General features: G+C 39.2%; 2 protein-coding genes and 1 long non-coding RNA gene across 3 annotated transcripts; 2 read left to right on the top strand and 1 right to left on the bottom strand.

Annotated features, from left to right (window-relative positions):
• Positions 1-7,995: 7,995 nt before the first annotated feature.
• Positions 7,996-13,466, bottom strand: si:dkey-220f10.4 (tubby protein homolog). Its single transcript, XM_037690806.1, has 12 exons — positions 13,293-13,466; positions 12,660-12,819; positions 12,334-12,561; positions 11,058-11,186; positions 10,833-10,979; positions 10,602-10,762; positions 10,353-10,514; positions 10,100-10,212; positions 8,702-8,816; positions 8,528-8,626; positions 8,273-8,444; positions 7,996-8,187 (listed from the first exon to the last, which is right to left on the bottom strand). The coding sequence occupies exons 1-12, from the start codon at positions 13,332-13,334 to the stop codon at positions 8,054-8,056; spliced, it is 1,662 nt and encodes a 553-aa protein (XP_037546734.1). The 5' UTR covers positions 13,335-13,466; the 3' UTR covers positions 7,996-8,053.
• Positions 13,467-14,986: 1,520 nt separating this feature from the next.
• On the top strand, positions 14,987-16,716 carry ccdc189 (coiled-coil domain containing 189). Its single transcript, XM_037691645.1, has 7 exons — positions 14,987-15,064; positions 15,377-15,411; positions 15,502-15,567; positions 15,659-15,822; positions 15,971-16,041; positions 16,128-16,244; positions 16,708-16,716. The coding sequence occupies exons 1-7, from the start codon at positions 15,044-15,046 to the stop codon at positions 16,714-16,716; spliced, it is 483 nt and encodes a 160-aa protein (XP_037547573.1). The 5' UTR covers positions 14,987-15,043.
• Positions 16,717-17,522: 806 nt separating this feature from the next.
• Positions 17,523-18,596, top strand: LOC119423418. Its single transcript, XR_005187469.1, has 3 exons — positions 17,523-17,587; positions 18,273-18,323; positions 18,399-18,596. It is a non-coding gene; the product is annotated as an uncharacterized LOC119423418 (long non-coding RNA).
• The last annotated feature ends 83 nt before the right edge of the window (positions 18,597-18,679 follow it).

The following is an 18,679-nucleotide window of genomic DNA, read 5'->3' as shown; positions in this document are numbered from 1 at the left end:
CTCTGAACAGATTAAAAAAAAGAAGTAATGTTTCATTTCATCATTCTCATTTTAACGTTTCTTTTCTCCCAAAGACTTTGTCAGTCTGAGGAGCTGCACTAAACTCAGTTATATAAGCAGCACCTTCTCATAGTGGATGTTGCCAGATTTTGCAAATCGCGATAGAAACAAGCAACCCGCTCTATCAAAACAAGCCCAACTGGCAACCCACCACATTGTGTAAAACAGAGGCCGTTTTTAAACAGTATAAACACATTTATTATGGCATTACACATAACAGCAAAATTATGCTAAACACTTTGAATAACATTAAGCTCTGATTAAAAAATGCATTTTGCATATTAAATTCTATGTATTTTTATAAACGACATCCTGACATCTGCGTGTGAGTGGAGCCCCCTCATGGTCGGCCACAGTATGAGTGTTTGGGGTGCGCGCCTACGAATAGATTTGTCTGTCTGTGTGTCGCCTCACCAACTTGGGTGGGAGCGATAAACAGGAAACGAGAGCGTGGAAGGAACAAACTACCTACTACCACTCGTCGTTTGCTTTATTGTGTGGAGCTGGGAGATGATCAAGTAGTTTCACTCGGAAAGAACATCAAGCCCAAATAAGCAACTTCACATTCAAAACAAGCCCAAAGAAACGCAACTCGCAAGATTTTCAAGCGACTTTAGAAAAAACAAGCCCAAAGTCGCCTATTATAAGCGAACTTGGCAACTATGATAGTGGATCAACCAGTTTGCTGCTCACAGCCAAAACTAGCTGTTCACATGGTGAAGGAGGACCATCAGCCTAACAGTTGATCATTAATGCCCTGATAGCAGCTAGCAATCACAGCATTGTAAGAGGGGGACAGTTGAACCCGGAGGCCTCCACCCCTGTTTAATGATGGATGGATTCGCTTTACAAAGATGGCCTCCTTTACTCCTCTCTCAAACCATCGTTCCTCTCTGTCCAGGATGTGAACATCTTCATCCCTGAAAGAGTGACCGCTGGCCTGGAGATGAGTGTAGACCGCAGAGTCCTGGCCTGATGATGTTGATCTTCTGTGCTGGTCCATCCTTTTGGCCAGTGGCTGTTTAGTTTCCCTGATGTAAGACTGATCACAGCCCTCCTGACTATTTGGTTTGTATTGGGGGTCTAGATCTTTGGGATGGACCAGTCTATGATTTATACTTTTAACCTTAAATATTTTGTTATGACTTTAAAAAGGAGCAGATTTAAAGATTTTCTGTTCAAAATATCACCTGAGCTACAAAACTCCCTGGTTCAGAGGCTGACGGTGATGATGGATCAGTTAATTAGGGACAGTTTTTTGTAGTTTAAGAGCCGTTTCTGCTTAGACCAGTTCTCATCCGACTAGTTCTTAGTTTGTGTATCACACACAGCACATTCTCGTATTTTAGATCAAATGGTTTGGTTTTTATAGCACAAACTGGTCAATACTGGAACAAATATTTCCTGTCATTCTTTGTTTATTAATGATGCGTCACCTTGTGTTTGTCCTCTGTTTTGTAGAAAAGCAGCTCATACCGCAGACTGCTCGTCAGGCCGGTGAAAGAACTGAACTCCTCGTAGGTGTTTCTCCAGGTGAAGTGGACTTGGCTTGAGTTGTGGCCAGCTGTGAGGCAGCACGGTGCGTTTGGTTTAACTGTCAGGAGGATATATATCTGGTTATAAAAAGCCAACATTTATTATTTTTTATGCAGACACGTGCCTGCTCTGAGAATCTAATTATAAATTAAAAGAGAAATGATAAATAATTGATTAAAAAAATTTCTGAAGGAGCTGAAATTGAGTCCTTGAGACTCAAAAAATGCAGAACACTAGCTAAAAGCATCAAAATACTAAAAAGAAAATACAGTAACATAAAAACCTAGTTGTACATTACATCATAACATAAGGTGCACTAAGGCGCATTAATTAAAACAAAACATTTTGATAGATTTTGAGCTGTGTACCACATAAAATCAGTTCGAGGTCAGTAAGCACAACCAGAATTAATACATAAAGTGCACCGGATTATAAGGCTCACTGTCAATTTTTGGATTTTAAGTGTGCCTTATAGTCCGAAAAATACGATACAAAAAGGTTTTTAGAAGATGGATAATAGCAGAAGTAGCAAAGGTAGTGGAAAGTAGCAGAAGACTAGCTAGAAGCTAATAGCAGCAAAAGATTAGCCAAAAGCTAAAAATGGGAAAAGGGGATGGTTCTGTGACGGGGGAAAATATCAGTAAATAAAAATATTTCTTAAATGATAAACGTTACAAAAAAACAGAAATGGTTGTACACTAGGGATGCACGATATCAGCATTTTTATCTGTATCGGCCGATATTGGCGATAAAGTTAAACATCGGACGTCGGCCATTCCATAAAAAAAAAAACCTCACCGATATAAAAGGCTTCTGTTTTAAGTTCACTTTTAATTTAAGAAACTGTCAAGTATATCTATTAATTATATGCTTTTCACTTGTCCCTTGTGAACATGTTGAGTTTAGATTTGTTAAAATTGACATATTTGCGCTGTTTGAGTGTTGCCATTGTGTTGGAGAGAGTAAATGTCATGAATAAATTTGATATTAAACATAATCCAAGTTGAAATGTTACATCGTTTTCAGACCCTTTTTTGACATCTGTATTTGGTAGCAGGTTAAAAAAAAAAATTCTATTTACCCTTTATTCAGGTAGTCCCATCGAGTCCCGGGAACTAATTTTCAAGATAGACCTGTTAGGGAGCAGATGATGGGGGTTAGGGGCCTTGCTCAGGGGCCCAGAGTGAGGCAAATGAGGGTGGAGGCAGGTGTGGGTGTTTCACCTTTACCGCCCACATTTTTGATGTTGACGGTACTTGCGACTTTCTGATCTCAGGCCCATCTTCTCTAACCTCTGCACCACCGCTCCCACCAAATTGTTACAAAATTGTCCCAAATCGACAAAGACCATGCAGAATAACGTAGTATTTTAATTCCACAGCAGAGAAAGTCTCTTTAAGTAGGTCTAAGGGGAAAAAATATCTGTACTGGTATTGGTTATTTATTATCGGACAAATAAGTTTTAACATATTGATATATCAGATATCGACCAAAAATCCATCGTGCATCCCTATTGTACACTTCCAAATTTAGCTTAACCTTTTGGTATATTCAATTAAATTTATTTATATAGCGCCAAATCACAACAAAGTTGTCTCAGGGCACTTTACAGGAACATTCACATACATAAAAGCCAATTAGTAAAGTTCTCTATCTAAGGAATGGCTTAAATAGAACAAATAAAAAACTGTAAAACAACAGTGAGATGTATCCACACAAGCATCAGTTTGTACAGAGAATGTGCCTGAGGTGCAGGTGAGTGAGTTAGTTGGTAAATTAGGACCAGGTGTGTAAGAGCAGCACAAACTGCACATGCACGAGAACATTGAAACTAATCCATCTCGATCCGCAGCGTGAAGCTTCAGCTGTAACACGATCACAGTGCTTACTGTTCAGCGAGGGCTTGTACTCTTCATCCAGCACCTCGCAGCTGTCCGAGCTGTTGTCTGGGCACAGTGAGACTTCATACGAATCTAAATCTGTAAATATATCGACGTCGGGCGTTTTCTCTCGTTTATTGATGGAGCAGAAGTAACCCTGCGTCGTGTGTGCCAGCAGACACTCGTACTCCAGTCTGAGGAGAGAAGCAGGGATGAGAGCAGGTAGGGTAGAGAAAGTGAGATAAACTCATGGAACGACTAAAAACAGGCCTCACTCCTCAGATGTTTCTGTGACTGTGAGCCTGAAGGGTTTGTCGTCGACTGAAGTCCTATCTGAGGGGAGGATGTTCAGGGAGCAGTTGATGGTGTACAGGTAATCGTTCACACACTGAATATGGTGATCCACTCCTGGAAAGACACAGCATAAGAGATTAAACTGAGGAACAGCTGCTCCTGTTCAAAAAGCCTACAGATTAGAATGAAAGAGACGTCACTGACCTGTTTATCTGGATTATTGATGCTTTAGAAATCAGAAAGATGTTGAAAATATATAGTTTTGTAAATAGTCATTGCACACCAGGGCGGTAGAGTTTTTGCCCGTCTGTGTGATCCACCTTAGTTAACGTGCAGTTCACAGATTGGGCTAAGTGTTGGTGTGGTAGTAGCTGAGAGTCATTAATAACGCGTACTGATCAGCAACACGTCTCACGCAGGATCTCACATGAGATTATTCATAATGTGTTTTAGGTTTGACCAAAACTGCTGCAAGCATGAAGTTGTTTTGTGTTCAAGCTCACAGGAACAAGTTCAGTGGTGCTGACAGTCGGATAAGATCAGGGTCTGCAACCTGCGGCTCTGGAGCCACATGTGGCTCTTTGGTTCCTCTGCAGGGGCTCTTTCAAGCTTTGACCAAAACTAAAATAAAAACGAATTTTATTGGTTGTTGTACAAACAACAAAAAATTATGAGTTCAAACATTTTTTCTGTAATTTCATTTGCAAATAAGTGAACACTGGAGTGAGTACAAGGAGCAAAACACACGTTAACTCAACAAAGTTCAGGCAGATCATCTGGACGGTTTCTTTTTATTTTGTTGAGACGTTTCGTCCTTCACCCAAAAGTCTTCATCAGTCAGAGGAGCCACAACAATCCAAGTCCCACAAGCAGCGCGCCCACATAGTGGACCAACCAGTTCACTGGTGATAAGATGGTTTCTGGGGCCCGCCCTCTCCCCCGTCGACTCCTCTGAGGCAGCCTTAGCCAAAGTGGTTCAAAACATCAAAGTTCATGCGCAACAATCCAAGTAAAAAAAAAAATCCAACACCGTTCAGTCAGGTCATCTGGAAGTGACCTGGATCTGGATTACTGAGCATGAACTTTGACACTTTAACTTGATGCTTTATTTCTTTATACGTCTGCATAGTTTACAGATTGTTTTTAATAATTAAAAAAAAAGGTAAAAACTGATTTGTTTCCCCCTTCTTTACAAGAATCTGGTCTTTTTTCATCAATAAATGTGAAAATCATTAGATATTTTTTGCTTTACAACGTCAACCCTACTGGACACAACAGCCCCCTCCAGCAAACCTAAGTGGCCCATGGGCCACCAGTTGATAACCACAGTTGTAGCAGGTTGTTGCAGCTCCGGACATGTTTAATGTCGTTAACGAAGGCAAAAAAATGTCTTTTGATCATAAAGGTTGCAGACCCCCGTGTAAGAATGAACGATGCTGATAGATGGAGAGCAGCTTCAGGACACGTTTCTACTTTTAATAAACACTTAAGAGTTCAGTTTTGGCTTGTTCCTTCAAGACTAAAGACTAAAACCAGATTTATTTAAAAACTTGCTGTGCTTTGTCTTCATTTATGCTGCTGCTAATCTTTATTTTATCAACGTGCCTAATGAAAACGAGAAAAGTAAGTTTAAACTTTGCCACACTTTTGAAATGAAATCTGGTACATGCAGATGTTCTGTGACACGCTGAACATCTGTAATTATAAATTCTAACCTGTCGTCTTTTCTCCTTGCAGCCGCACGGTGCTGGTGCACTGAAGGAGAAGCAGGATGTGCATGAGCTTCAGCCTCAGAGGAGGTGGATCCATCGCTCCGTCCCAGTCAGACCAGCTCAGCTCTGACACGTCAGGTCACTCTGCCCTGAAACTTTTGCACCAAACTCTTACATGCAGGCTGAGAGGGGGGCAGTACCCAGGCTTCTTCACACCCACAGGAAACACGGGAGAGGATGTGCTTCTGGTTGAAAGAGCAGCTGCAAAATAAACTTCATTTAAAAGCCCCACTTCTTCTTTTCCACTATAGTTTTGTTAAATAATAAAAACCTGTTCCTTACCAGAGCTGTTTTTTTTCTATCGTTAAATGTCAAGATGTCACTCAGGGTTCCTGCATAAAGTTTGTCTCCTTCCAGCCGGTTGAAGATGGCCGCTCGTCCTGAGCCTGGTTCTGCTGGAAGTTTCTTCCTGTTAAAAGGGAGTTTTTCCTTTCCACTGTTGCCTTTGTGCTTGCTCAGGATGGGAGACTGTGTCAAAGTGAAGATTCAACACATCTTCCTTAGATGGATAACTTTTACTAATTGGCTTTTTAAAATTTTTATGCATGTGCATGTTTCTGTTCAGTGCCCTGAGACGACTTCTGTTGTGACCTGGAGCTAAATAAACTAAATAAAATGTGTTTTTGAGGAGCTGCATGAACTGTTCACATTATTTAGATTTGTTTTTCATCTCGAGTGTAAGATGGAAGTGAAAGAAATGTTGAATTAACCGTGTGGTGAGACTCGCTCTGATTATCGAGCTGATAAGTTTGCAGAAACAGACGCAACATTGAAACTTGACCTTGTCGCAAAACAAACAAAAAAAGGCGACACAGCCAACTTTTACGGTCACACTGTTCTTTTTATTCTTTCAGCCGAATAAAACGTGAAAATAAATAATACACATAAAAGGCACTGATCGTTACAATGAGGTTAAAAAAATCATATTTGGATTTATTTGGCTCTAACCCTCCACCCATCATATTTATGTTGTAATTACGTTTTGGTATTTTATTTTTGTACCCTTATTTCATGCTTTACTATTTCTTGTTTGTTTGATTTTTTTAGTCAGTCTAATCTGTTCTTCTCATCCTGAGCATTTCATTGTACTGTTTAACTCTGTGTTAACCTTGTGTATGACAAATAAACACAACTTGAACACCTTTTACACTGATAAACCCTCAAATTTCATCAGCTCTTAATTTTAAATTTTACCATGAACTGTCTTGTTCAGCAAAATAACTCACGAACCACTGGACTGATTTCATTGGAACTTTCAGGAAATAATCAGTAGATTCAAGATGGCCGCCACTAAAATGCTTATTACTCAGTCAGTTCATTAACAACACTCAAGTGTGCAAGGCAGCGGGCGATATGCATTCATTCAAGTACTGATTATGTTGGCCTGATTACTGAAGAAAGGGTTTGGTTGTTTTATTATTATTTTAGTCTGTACCTCAGTGGAGTCCATGCTTGTCAGGTGCACCATCACTCTCTTAGTGATGATGTAACTCTGATTTCAAAGCCAGATGTTGGAATCAGTTGCCGTGAAACAAAGTGTTCAGCAGCGCTTCGTGCACCGACAGCTCGGCTCAGGTTGTGATTCTGCAGCAGATAAGGGTCGACAGTGAGGCTCTCAGCTTCCTTTATACTTTCTGATTCTGTTGATTGCTTCAGCCCATCCAGTTTCATTGCACGTGACCTACGGTGAAAATCCATTTTTATTTAGGCTTTTCAAGTCATACGTGTAAATGATCGTCTCTCTCGTCGCTTCATTGCGTGTGAACTTTGCTGCAAGTCATAATAAGTGCTCTCGTGGATGTAAATTTAATTACAGACAGTTAAATTGGGGTATTTATATCTAAAGTACCTCTTTGTTTCTGAACATGTTACCACAGCACATCGGAGGCCTATTTTTATTTGTTGAAACCTGAGTGACTTTCTGACCACGTCTGAGAAGCAGCGTGAGCTCGAGCTGAACACACGCCGAGCTGCTTCTTGTCAGATGGAAATATTTAAGTTGCGCAACCCTGTAGTGTTGCCGTTCTGCTCCATCTGATAGGAGAGCGCTCTCAGGGCTTTTTATTACTTTGATAAAACTGTTTTTCCTTTTATGATGGTGCACGATGCGGCGCAGGGGTCACGAAAAACACGCAATCTGATAAAAGATGGTACGAGATGATTTCAAAGGAACATCTGATAGATAAGACTGCTTGTAAGTGGACAAAAAAGAAGTAAATGTTAAGTATAATTAATTTATTATAAAATTCAACAAGTGAACACAGAAACAAGACAAGTGTACAGTTTTCGTTCCATTTGTCTATGGATTAAATATCTAATAACTGAATGTTTACAGTAACAATACTTTTTGCTTCAGCTTAAATATTTAAAAATAAATGTGGCAATACAAGACAGTAAAACGAGTTGTCCTTTGTATCGCCTTTGTAAAAAAGTCATCGAACATGGCTCCGTGGTGTTTTATGGGTATAAGACTAGAACTTTTGATTTAGTTCAGACAGTTGAGCACTTGGGTCACTCACAGGCCAGTTTGCCATCAAAGGATGAGAGAGTGATGGCAAAGGCTTGCAGGGCACACAGAGGAAAACTGTAATCCATGGAGAAGACGTCCTCCGCCACACGGCCGAATTGCATCACTAAGTACTCGTCTGCAGGAGACATTAGACACACAACAAAAGGGTCAGGGTGGGCGGGTGGAAAAGTATAATTTGTAGAGCAAATGAGACATTGTACCATTCTCAGGGTGGATGATCTGGAAGTTTTTCACCGAGGCCTGGGTCACACGGCCGTGGAAGTTCAGCACATATGACTGAGTCTGTTCGTTAAAGCTGGGGGATTTGTTCACCAGGGTCACCAGCTTGTCCGTGGTGCCGTTTGCATGGCGGACCAGGAGGGTCTCGAGCTCCTGAAACCAACCAAAATGTTAGCTCAGCTAAAACAATGCACGTAATTACAGGTTTCATAAACAGTCGTGCGTTTAAGACTCACATTTTTGGGACAAACGGTCACTCTTTGGTTGTTCTCCAACATGCCAGGGATGATCACGGTCATCTTCCTCGGACCCTTGAATCCCAGAACATTCGGCTCCTGGAACAGAACCGAGTGTTTTGAAGGCTTTCCTACTTTGTGTACAGGGTAACGTGTGTGTGTGTGTGTGCTCACGTAGCATATGGCTGCCAGTTCTTGCCTCACTGAATCACACTCTTTGATGAAGGGTTTTTTCTCTGGGTTTTCACCGCCATCATAGACTGTGAACTTTGTACCCAGAACATTAGACCTAAAACAAAGACTTCTGTCAGATTCTTGGTAAAGAAACAAGATAAATGCAGTAGATGCTGCAGAAGTACTGTATATATATTTCAGATTACTGTCATTTTTTTAAATGAAATACATTGCAATCATAGCAAACATTGAAATTTAGACCAAAAACCATTGAAGTGGCACCACTGTAAAATACTGGAGAAATATAATTTCTTAAGCTTTGGCAATTTTTAAAAATGTTCTTGTTTAAATTTGACTTTTAAATGCATTAATGGTCGTGTCCCAGAGCTGGTGAGCAGAATGATTTTAAAAGTCAGCAGCTCAGGAGTTGCAACAAGAGGTGCAGTTGATGGAGACTGCAAACCTGCAAAAAGCAAACCATCATTTGGTCAATGATCCTTCTCATTTAAAGGCTCTCATATTAGGAACAGTTTACCATCAGCAATAAAAGCATTAACAGATCTTAGAGTTTTTAACTCCCAGGTGAAACAATGGCTGAAACAAAACCAAATGTATGAACACAGAGCCCCATGAGGAAGGAGGAGCAGGCATGTGTGTAAGGGGACTGTTCAATTAAATTTAAATTTTATTTTAGCTGTTTTTATTGAAAAGTCCAACCAAGGACTGGGTTTGCAAATTAGCCTGTAGCTAGAAAAGCTTCGTACAAAACGACGGTTGCTTCGTGCTTATCATGTAACATTGTTTATTGTGCTGTGATCAAATAAACTTGAATGAATGAGAAACTGGTAAAAAAACACAGATTTTATAAATAAAGGTGGAGGTGGGACATTTAGATAAAAAAAAAACAATAATTTTGAACAAAGTTGCAGCTAATTTGGTGATATGTCCTGATGCATGCTAATAATAATCCAGGTGGATAAACAGACTGTCACCAGCAAACTGGTTGATCCACTATGAGAAGGTGCAGCTCCTCAGACTCAAGAAGTCTTTTGGATAAAAGATGAAACATTTCAACTAAGAAGAATCCGTCCAGTCCAGAGGACCTGACCTAACCTTGTTTGTATCTTTCTGTACAGTAGGCTCTTGTGCAACAATGCATTGAGAACAAAGAGCATTCCGATATAATCAGTGCGTGAGCTCAACTGTAACACGTTCATTTCTGCATATATGAGTAGAAACCACCCAGCAGCCATCAAACCATAACTGAACAAAATCAAAATGCACCTCCACCCCCTCTGGGTCCACATCATTTGAGATGAACAGAGGTGAAGTGTGAAAGTGTCTGCACCTGGGGAGGCACCGTTAATGATGAACATGTCTTTCTTTGCAGAGACGTACCTTAGTTTTCCGATGTAAGAGTTTGTATCCCTGCTTAGATTTGTCGGGTCAACAGAGATGAGATAGTTGGAAGTTTTGCACTTCTTTCTTTTTCTGCCCGCCATCAAGAACACCTTTGTGGTGAAACAAGAATTTAAAAAAAGGGTTGCGTGAGAGACAGGAAGTAAAGAGCTTGGATCGACACATGCCCGCTCAAGAGAACTGCAAATTCAATCAATAGTCTAGAAGTAAGATGTTTGACAGAAGTGCCGACCCTCTTTCCATCTTCCTTCTCCATGTGGAGGTAGTAAGTTGGATAAATGCCCTTCTCCATGCCTCTCCTGTCCCTGGTCACCCTGCAGAGGATCGTCGCGTCTCTGGGAGCAGGACGCAAGGCAAACGTCTCAAGATCCTCCAGCAACATCGGAGATGATAACTGAAGAAAGCAAAGGGAGAAATGATTTCTCTGCGATTGATTAATGGCATTGTTTCAAAGGATTTTTCACTTGCATTCATGTCTCACTCTTTCGCTGTGCTCGCTCCCCGAGGACGAAGTCTCCCTGTAGTTGGAGTTGAGGGACACCAGGCTGGAAGTAGTTTTGTCTCCTTTGTTGGACTTTTTCTCCGGCTTCACTTGTTCTTGGATTTCCTCATCTTTGCTCTCGTCACTTATCTGACACCTGGCTGTAAAGTTTAACGCACAGATGTAAGCTTGATTTGATTGTCAGTGATTGTTGACCAGATCCTCACTCACATGTGTCCAGAGTTTTTTTCTTCATCGGCGATGGAGGAACAGGCGGCTGGGAACCCTTCTCCTCATCGCTGTCACTTTCTTTACATCTATTTGTCTCTTCGACCACTGGTTCTGCCTCAGGGGCTGAATCTTCCTGCAAATGCTTGTCTGCAAGAAAGAGAGTCATAAGCATGTCTGCATAATATGAATGTTTTGTGTGAAAAACAGGCGATTTGTTCAATTTACTTTTACGCTCTTGTTTGGTTGTCTTGTTTGTCTTTTTTGTGTCCACAGCTTCTTTCTCTTTCTTCTTGTTTTTCTTCTCCTTTTTTCCTTTTTCCTCGTCATTTTTCATCTCTTCTGTTAGTTTCCCCACTAAAAAAATCAGTATTGTTTATACTGGTTAGTAAAGTGCTTTTGGTACTTAACACAGCCCATTATGTACCCAGTGCTTGCCTGTACATACTATAATTTTTGCTGTATAAGTCACAATTTTTTTGCATAAATTAGCATGCCTGGGACTTATACAGCGAAGCAAAGTATTTATTTTTTCCCATATTTTTAACCCAATTTTTGACGATTTCATTCATTCTGACATGGAAAATATTGAACACTACCATTTTCAGCCGCTAGAGGGCCCTCAACTAATATGGCAAGCCAAGTGTCACATTAATAGGTAAAAGTGGCTATTAATGAGACACTTGGCTTGCCATACTCTCCCACCTTCGTCTTGCTCCGGAACTCCTGGACCAAACGTCAAATCAGCTGCATTTTGCTGCGCCGCCCAGGTGAAATGCAGCTAATTTGACCATTAAAGTACATTTATTAAAGAAAACTTCAACTGAGACACACCTTTACTATAATGTCCATCAAACAAATAATTGTTTTTATGTGGTTATCTTTTTAAATTTCAAAGAAATGCACAGTGAGTCGTCCCTCTGCACGCTCCTGCTTCCGCAAATCGGCGTTTGAAATGCAGATGATTCGACCGTCAAAGTGCATTTATTTAGGAAAATTTAGACTGAGACACACCTTTGCTATAATTTTGAGCAAACAAATAATTGTTTTAAGTATTAATCTTGTTATATTATTGTTAAAGTCTCCCGTGCGCGCTCCCGCGGCCACCAATCAATTTTTGGCACACCGGCCCACATTTCTGGGTTGTCAGTGGTGACGCATAATAGATGTGACTTATAAAGCGACGCAACGTATTTATGTTTTTTTCCACTTTATTAGACATATTTGAACTGATGCGACTTATACTACAGTGCGACGTGTACGGCGGCAAGTACGGTACTAAGTTTCAGGCAAGCGCCAAGTACATATTTTGTACCTGGTACTTTAGTTAAGCAATACAGTAAATAAGTACCAGATACATAGCTACTGTATTATGTACAGTACTGTATTTGTGCTGGGTATGTAACCATTCACCAGGTATGTGTTAAGTACCAGGTACTTATAGGGCTGTAGTATGTGTATGTCTAGTGAACATTTAAACACATCTGGTCGATAAAACTCTTACATTTGGTTTTCTCCTTTTTCACATCTTTCTTTGTCTTTATTATCTCCACGGGGGCCTCCTTCTCCCCTTCACAGTTCACCTCAGGCTCTCTGTCAACATCTAAGTTCATTATTTTGGGAGTACCGGGTTTCTCCAGAGATTTCTGTTCTGACACCATAGTTGCTGTCATGTCGTCTTCCCCCAGAGTGATCTCATCCAGGGGGTTGTCATGGGCATGTTCAACTTGATCTTCAAGAAACACAATAAAAACTTCAGTCTGTCAGAAGTTGTCATTAAGATTCTATTAAAAAAATAGATCTTCAAAATAGGATTATTCATATACTAACCACTCAGAGAGGTGCTGCTCAGGGACTGACAGTCCAACAGGGGCGTCTCGTCGCTCTTGATGACTTTGCGCTTTCGATTCTTTTGGCGAGTATCCCAGTTTGCCACCACCATCTGGTTGTCGGCTCTCTTCTTTTGCTGGTTTTTCATAAGCAGAGCTCGCTGTGGGAGGATCGAGAACATTTTATTCCAGCGCTGTTTTCACACACTTCTTAACCATCAGAATACAAAGAATAACCACAAAGAGGGCTTCCATTGAAATTTTGATGACATTTATTGTTTTTTATTCATGTGATGGAAAATATATCCAGATGTAATGAAGAACCATTTACCTATCATGCATGTTTTAAGTATGTTTTGCTTATGAAAAGCTGCTTTAGTGTTTTTTTTCCACAAGGGCACAAATTGCAATAAAAATACTTCCCTCATTGCCATTAAAAATTAAATAACAGCATCAAACCAATACAAAAAATATATATATTTGAAGTGTTTTGACACTATAAAACACAATATGACAAAAAAAGAAAAGAAAAGCTGAATCATAAAAAAAAGGCTACTGACTCTGCAAGCAGAAAAAAAAAAAATCACGGATGCTTAAATTTTAAATAAAGTAAATATAATTATTATATTTCTACCTGGTTGTCCAGCTTCTGTTGTCGAATGTCAGGGTCCTCCATAGCTGAACCGAGGCAATGAAAAAAATAAATCTGCACACAGACAGGTAATCAAATCAATTAATTGATTTGATTAAATCAAATCATTAGATGTTTCAATTGAAACATCTACACACAACAAATAAAAGCCTGTCAGCGCCCACTGTGAGTAAATAGGTTGATTTTGTCCCAAAGAAACATCTTTTGGTTCAATTAAGTTTCAGAAGCGGGTGCTTGTGTCACCCAGATCCATCTGGCAGTCTGTGCACCTGCCTGCAGCAGAAGGCAAAGTGGATTAAGAGGATAATGTTCTTAAACAACACTGCACAGCTCACACTGTGGACTCCTGAACAAGTCAGGTCCTCCATAACTGCTTTACAGAGATGTTATAAGGAGAGGAAACAGGAAGTGCTCTGATACATCACTTACCAAAAAGTGAACAATAACACTAAGCTTCTCCAAAATGTCCCAAACTACTTTTAGAATCATAGTTTCGGTCTTACCTCCACCTACTGAGCCGAACATACCATACCACTTTATTTATAAAGCACTTAAAACAGCTACAAGGCCAACCAAAGTGCTGTACGGACAAAACAACAGGTAACACACAAAGCAAAATACAAAATGAGGTAAATCAGAATATAGACATAAAAATCGATGCAGATAATGACGACAAACCAGTGTGGAGCATACAGGATCAAAACACAGATCATCTTGTGTTGAAAGCTACTGAATAGTAGTGAGTTTTTAAACGGGACTTGAAAACCGAGAGGGAGGGGGCCTGTCTGACAAGCAGAGGCAACTCGTTCCAGAGTCTTGGTCCTGCTACAGAGAAGGCCGTGTCACCTCTGCGCTTAAGACGAGTTCCTGGAACTATGAGGAGCAACTGGTCCGCTGACCTCAGGGAGCGTGGTGGGACATACGGTTGTAGCAGATCAGAGAGATGTGGGGGGGGCGACACTGTTCAGTGATTTGTAGACATACATGAGTATTTTGAACTGGACACGGTAATATATATATCTGAAAAAGATGAATGCAAACAATCAAAAACACTTCTATGTTACTGTATGGTAAGGTTATCTCGTTGCCATGGATACAGCCACACTGATGAAGTGCAAAGCCTGAAAGAACAAAAACACAACTTTATTAAACAACTTTATTTAACACTTTATAATCATCTGAGCTGCCTGTTTTAGTTGGTATGGTTTAAAAACACACCTAAAAAAGTCGCTTTATTTTGCTAATACTAGTTTTCCAGTTTCCTTAAAAAAAACAAACGACGACGAGTTCCGAGTAAACAAAATGAACGCTTTTTATTTACATTATACTATGTTCGATAAGTAACTATAAAATATTCACTTACCTTTCTTTTGTTGTATTTTACAAAATAGTGTGTTAGTAAATTATTTTATCACGTTAACTCCGTCTCTTTTGTGCAAAATTTCTCTATTCTAAATGTTAATTTTCGAAGTAACGTTTTTCTGTTTTTTTTTTTAAAAGACGCTAAACCGGAAGTTAAAAAAACTTGGTTGCTAGGATACCGGGACTGACCCAAACAGTAGCCATTTTTCAAACCTGCTTTGGTCAGTCTGTTGGTCTGTTTTGGTTAATAATAAAATACTTTAAGACCGTAGGCTAAGTTAGTTTTAATTTAGAGTCTGTTGAAGAGTTTCTGAAGCACTTTTTGTTTTTCAGCTACAGTCCACCCTGTTTAACCAACCAGCTCGTAAAACATGGTGGACAGCAACATTAAGGTAGGCTCCACAAGTTTCCTTTTACAGCAGCTGGTCAAGATTATGTCTACAGATTACCCTGAGCAGAACTGAGCCACTAATTTGTGTTAAATCAAGGGGGTTTATAGTCTTCCCTATAAAAATTGATGGTACACAAGAGACAAAAGCTATATTTAAGAAAAGTAAATAAGGCCAAAAATGATAAATGGAGCAGATAAACTGACCTTGTAATAATGTGTAACTGCAGAAAACATTTTTCAAGTGTTAAATAAATAAAGCAAGTTTTCATTTCACCACCCATCCATGCATTTAAAGCTGTTGTTTTATTTGTAGCTACCACGAGCCTTGAAAGCCAAACTAATGTTATGGTGAGCCCATTTTCCTTTCATTCTGCTTCATTTACATTTAATCTCACTGAATGTCACGCATAACACTGTTTTCATCATCTGTGTCTTCAGGACAGACGTAAGCTACCATGACATGGAGTTTATTGACCAAATGCAGTCCATTCCTGACATTGAAAGGTGATCCGGTTTATGACCTTTTACCTTTACTCAATAATGACACACCTAAGATCTCTGGGTTTTGACCTGCATTGTCTTTCTTCTATGTCAGCGTTTTATGTCGTGTGTTTAGAGTTTACCTCCCACAACCAAAAAGAGGAGTTCTGCTGGAGCTATACGTCCAAACTGTGCTATTTTGCAGAACACATGGACTGAAAAAAGAACAAACATCTGCGCTTTTGTCAATCATCAAGTCCATTCATGAGGCCAACATTGGTAAGAAAAATCATAAATATTACTGTGAATTTAATAGGAAATGACTTATTTAGCTGTCTTTAAACATCACACACTCCTTGTTGTCTTGTGACGCTAAACGTGAAGTTATATGACTTCCATTGCAATAATTCATTAATAAAACTTGTAGAAACGCCTCTCAACAACATAGATGAGTGTCTCAAGTATTCCCAAGAGCTCCTGCTCTGTCACTCAGTCAGGGTGAGCAAAATAATAGTTTTTAAATCACAGTTTTATTTGAACATCCATAAATGTCCGGTTTACGTGCCTGTTTCTTCTCACTACAGCGGCCTCCATTTAGCATCAACATCTTCAGCTTTGAGGAGGCCAACTGCATATTTACATACATCCATAACTACTATCTGAGGATCTACAAACTCTACAAGTATGTCTTCACACCCCAGGTAATTGAAAAACAAAAATGCACAGACCAAACGTAAAATATTTTAGAGAAATAGTTTAATAGTCACTGAATGTTTTGTTGTCACTTTTGAAACTTTAAGAAAATGAACATTATTTAACACCCTTTTGTCACTGCATAATGCTTAAATTTATTGGTAATATTCCTCATTATCATGCATGATAATGGGATGAAACCCAATAAAAATCATATTTGGTAAAAGAAATCTGAAACGTAAAGCTTTATAACACAATTAGTCAAAACTGAAGTGAATAAACTGTACACAGAAAACATTAAAGGCAACACAACATAGGGAGCACTTTATAAAATATATTTGTTTAAATGCTATTTAACATATTCACATATAAAAACCATGCACTTGATCAGAAATAGTGTGCCATTATTTATATTATCTGTAACATTTACACTTTTTGAATAATTTTACTTTACTTACATTTTCCCCACAGACACATTGAGATTTCATTACTTATAAAATTTCTTTGAAACTTGTTTCTGCAGCTTCCTTACTCGTTGTTTAGCTGTAGGACATCCCGTAGCTACATTTGAGCTAACCATTAGTTTAGCTAATTTTAGCTTTTTGCTAAAATTATAATTATATTTAGCTAATAATTAGCTAAAATAATGGTTAGCTATTGTTTTACTTTCAGTTTTTTTTGCTGATTTGAGCTTTTATCTACTGGTTGTTTTGGTAATTTTATTTTTCACTAGTCTTAATGTTGGCCTTTAGAAATGTTTTTGCTCTTTATGTCTTCTGTTCTGCTTATTTTATCTTAGCCAACAAGAACGCAACAAAAATATATTTTCAAATATTTCAATAATAAATCATTTTTAGCACATTCATATAAGAAAACTCAACGTAATTCAAAACAATAAAGTCAACAAAATCAAACAGTTATCTAAAGGTCATCATTTAAATACTGAAACAAGTTAGGCTAATCTGAAATTGGAAAATAAATTTATTGTTAACTATTCAGGTGTAAATTATACTTAATTTCTTTCAATGAATGTGGTGAAAATCAAGTGATTCAAAAGGGGGAAACATTTTTTAAATAAAATTAAACTGAGGTTTTTGCAAAGTTTTCTGAACTCAGTTTTCTCATTATGTTGTCACCACTGACATAACTCAGGTGGGTTTAAGACGAAACTAAATAAACATCCAGATGTTACCGTCATCATCTGACTCCTCAATGTATTCATGCAGAGAAAACGAGCATCATTGTTTTAAAGATAGTTCTGTTTGTCCCTTTTACAAACATTTTGAGCAGGTAACACCTGATCAGTCTTTGATGGACTCTGGATCTTCTGCCTCCGAGGAGTCCTCTAAAGGTAAACGCAGCATTTCACCTGCACAACAGCTGCAGCAACATCAGTTTTAAGGCTTACCTTTCTCCCCCTTACGCCATCTTAAACTGAGAATACAAAAGCGGCAGACCAACATGCATCACTTAAAATCGACAAAGAGAAATGCATTCCCTCAGGAGTACCGTATTTTCCAGCATATAAGTCGCAGTTTTTTTTTTTTTTTAATAGATTTGTCAGTCCTGCAACTTATACACTGAAGCGATTTATATGCTTCTTTTTTTTTTTCCATATTCATAACGCAATTTTTGGTTGACGCTTTAAATTTCTAAGAACTGCAACAGCGAGTCCTCCCGTGCGCGCTCGCTTCACTCAGCTGGTGCAGGCGGAGGAACACTGGAGAGCTAGTGGCTCCGGCCGTGATGGATGGCGCCACGCTGCCCAGGCGAAATGAAGCCGTTTTGACCATTAAATAAATGCATAATAAACGCGACGGGTCGGCGGTGACATAATAAATGCGACTTATACGCCAAAGCAACTTATAAATGTTATTTTTCTCTTCGTGATGCTTTTTGTTTGACTGATGCGACTTATACTCCGGAGTGACTTATGCGCTGGAAAATACGGCAAACGCCTAAAATGAAGAGTTAAAATAGAGTTTCTAGAGGATCTTTGACTGGATTATTATTACTTCTCGATTCTTTATTTGCAGCTGATGAGTCGGTGCAGGAAACATCCATTACAGAGGAGGAAAACTCCGATGGTATGTTCACAAGTCGTCACAGGACCAAGTTTACATTAAATTGCCTTAAGTTGTATGTTTCCTCCTCACTTTCAGGTTCTGTGGATTTAAAAGCACCGATAGAGTGAAAGTCAGAAAGGAGATGTAGCTTGTGTCTGGACAACTGAACGAGCGCACACCGAGCGCTCCACAGCCCGGCCACAGAGGCAAAAAATAACAAGGCAGAAAGACTTGGTTCATGAAATAATGACAAATCGAAACACTTGTTTTAATGCCAATAAAACACTTTGCGCACATACAGTACAATTTTCATCTGCACTTGCCGAACATTTCTCAAGCAGGCACTTTAAAAAGATTGTTTTCTCATTGGGGGGAAG

This window comes from Nematolebias whitei, chromosome 17, assembly GCF_014905685.2.
Source record: "Nematolebias whitei isolate Nwh7 chromosome 17, NemWhi1, whole genome shotgun sequence".
Classification (NCBI taxonomy): domain Eukaryota; kingdom Metazoa; phylum Chordata; class Actinopteri; order Cyprinodontiformes; family Rivulidae; genus Nematolebias; species Nematolebias whitei.
The sequence above is the reverse complement of the archived record's forward strand: the minus strand, read 5'-3'. Positions and strand labels throughout refer to the sequence as shown.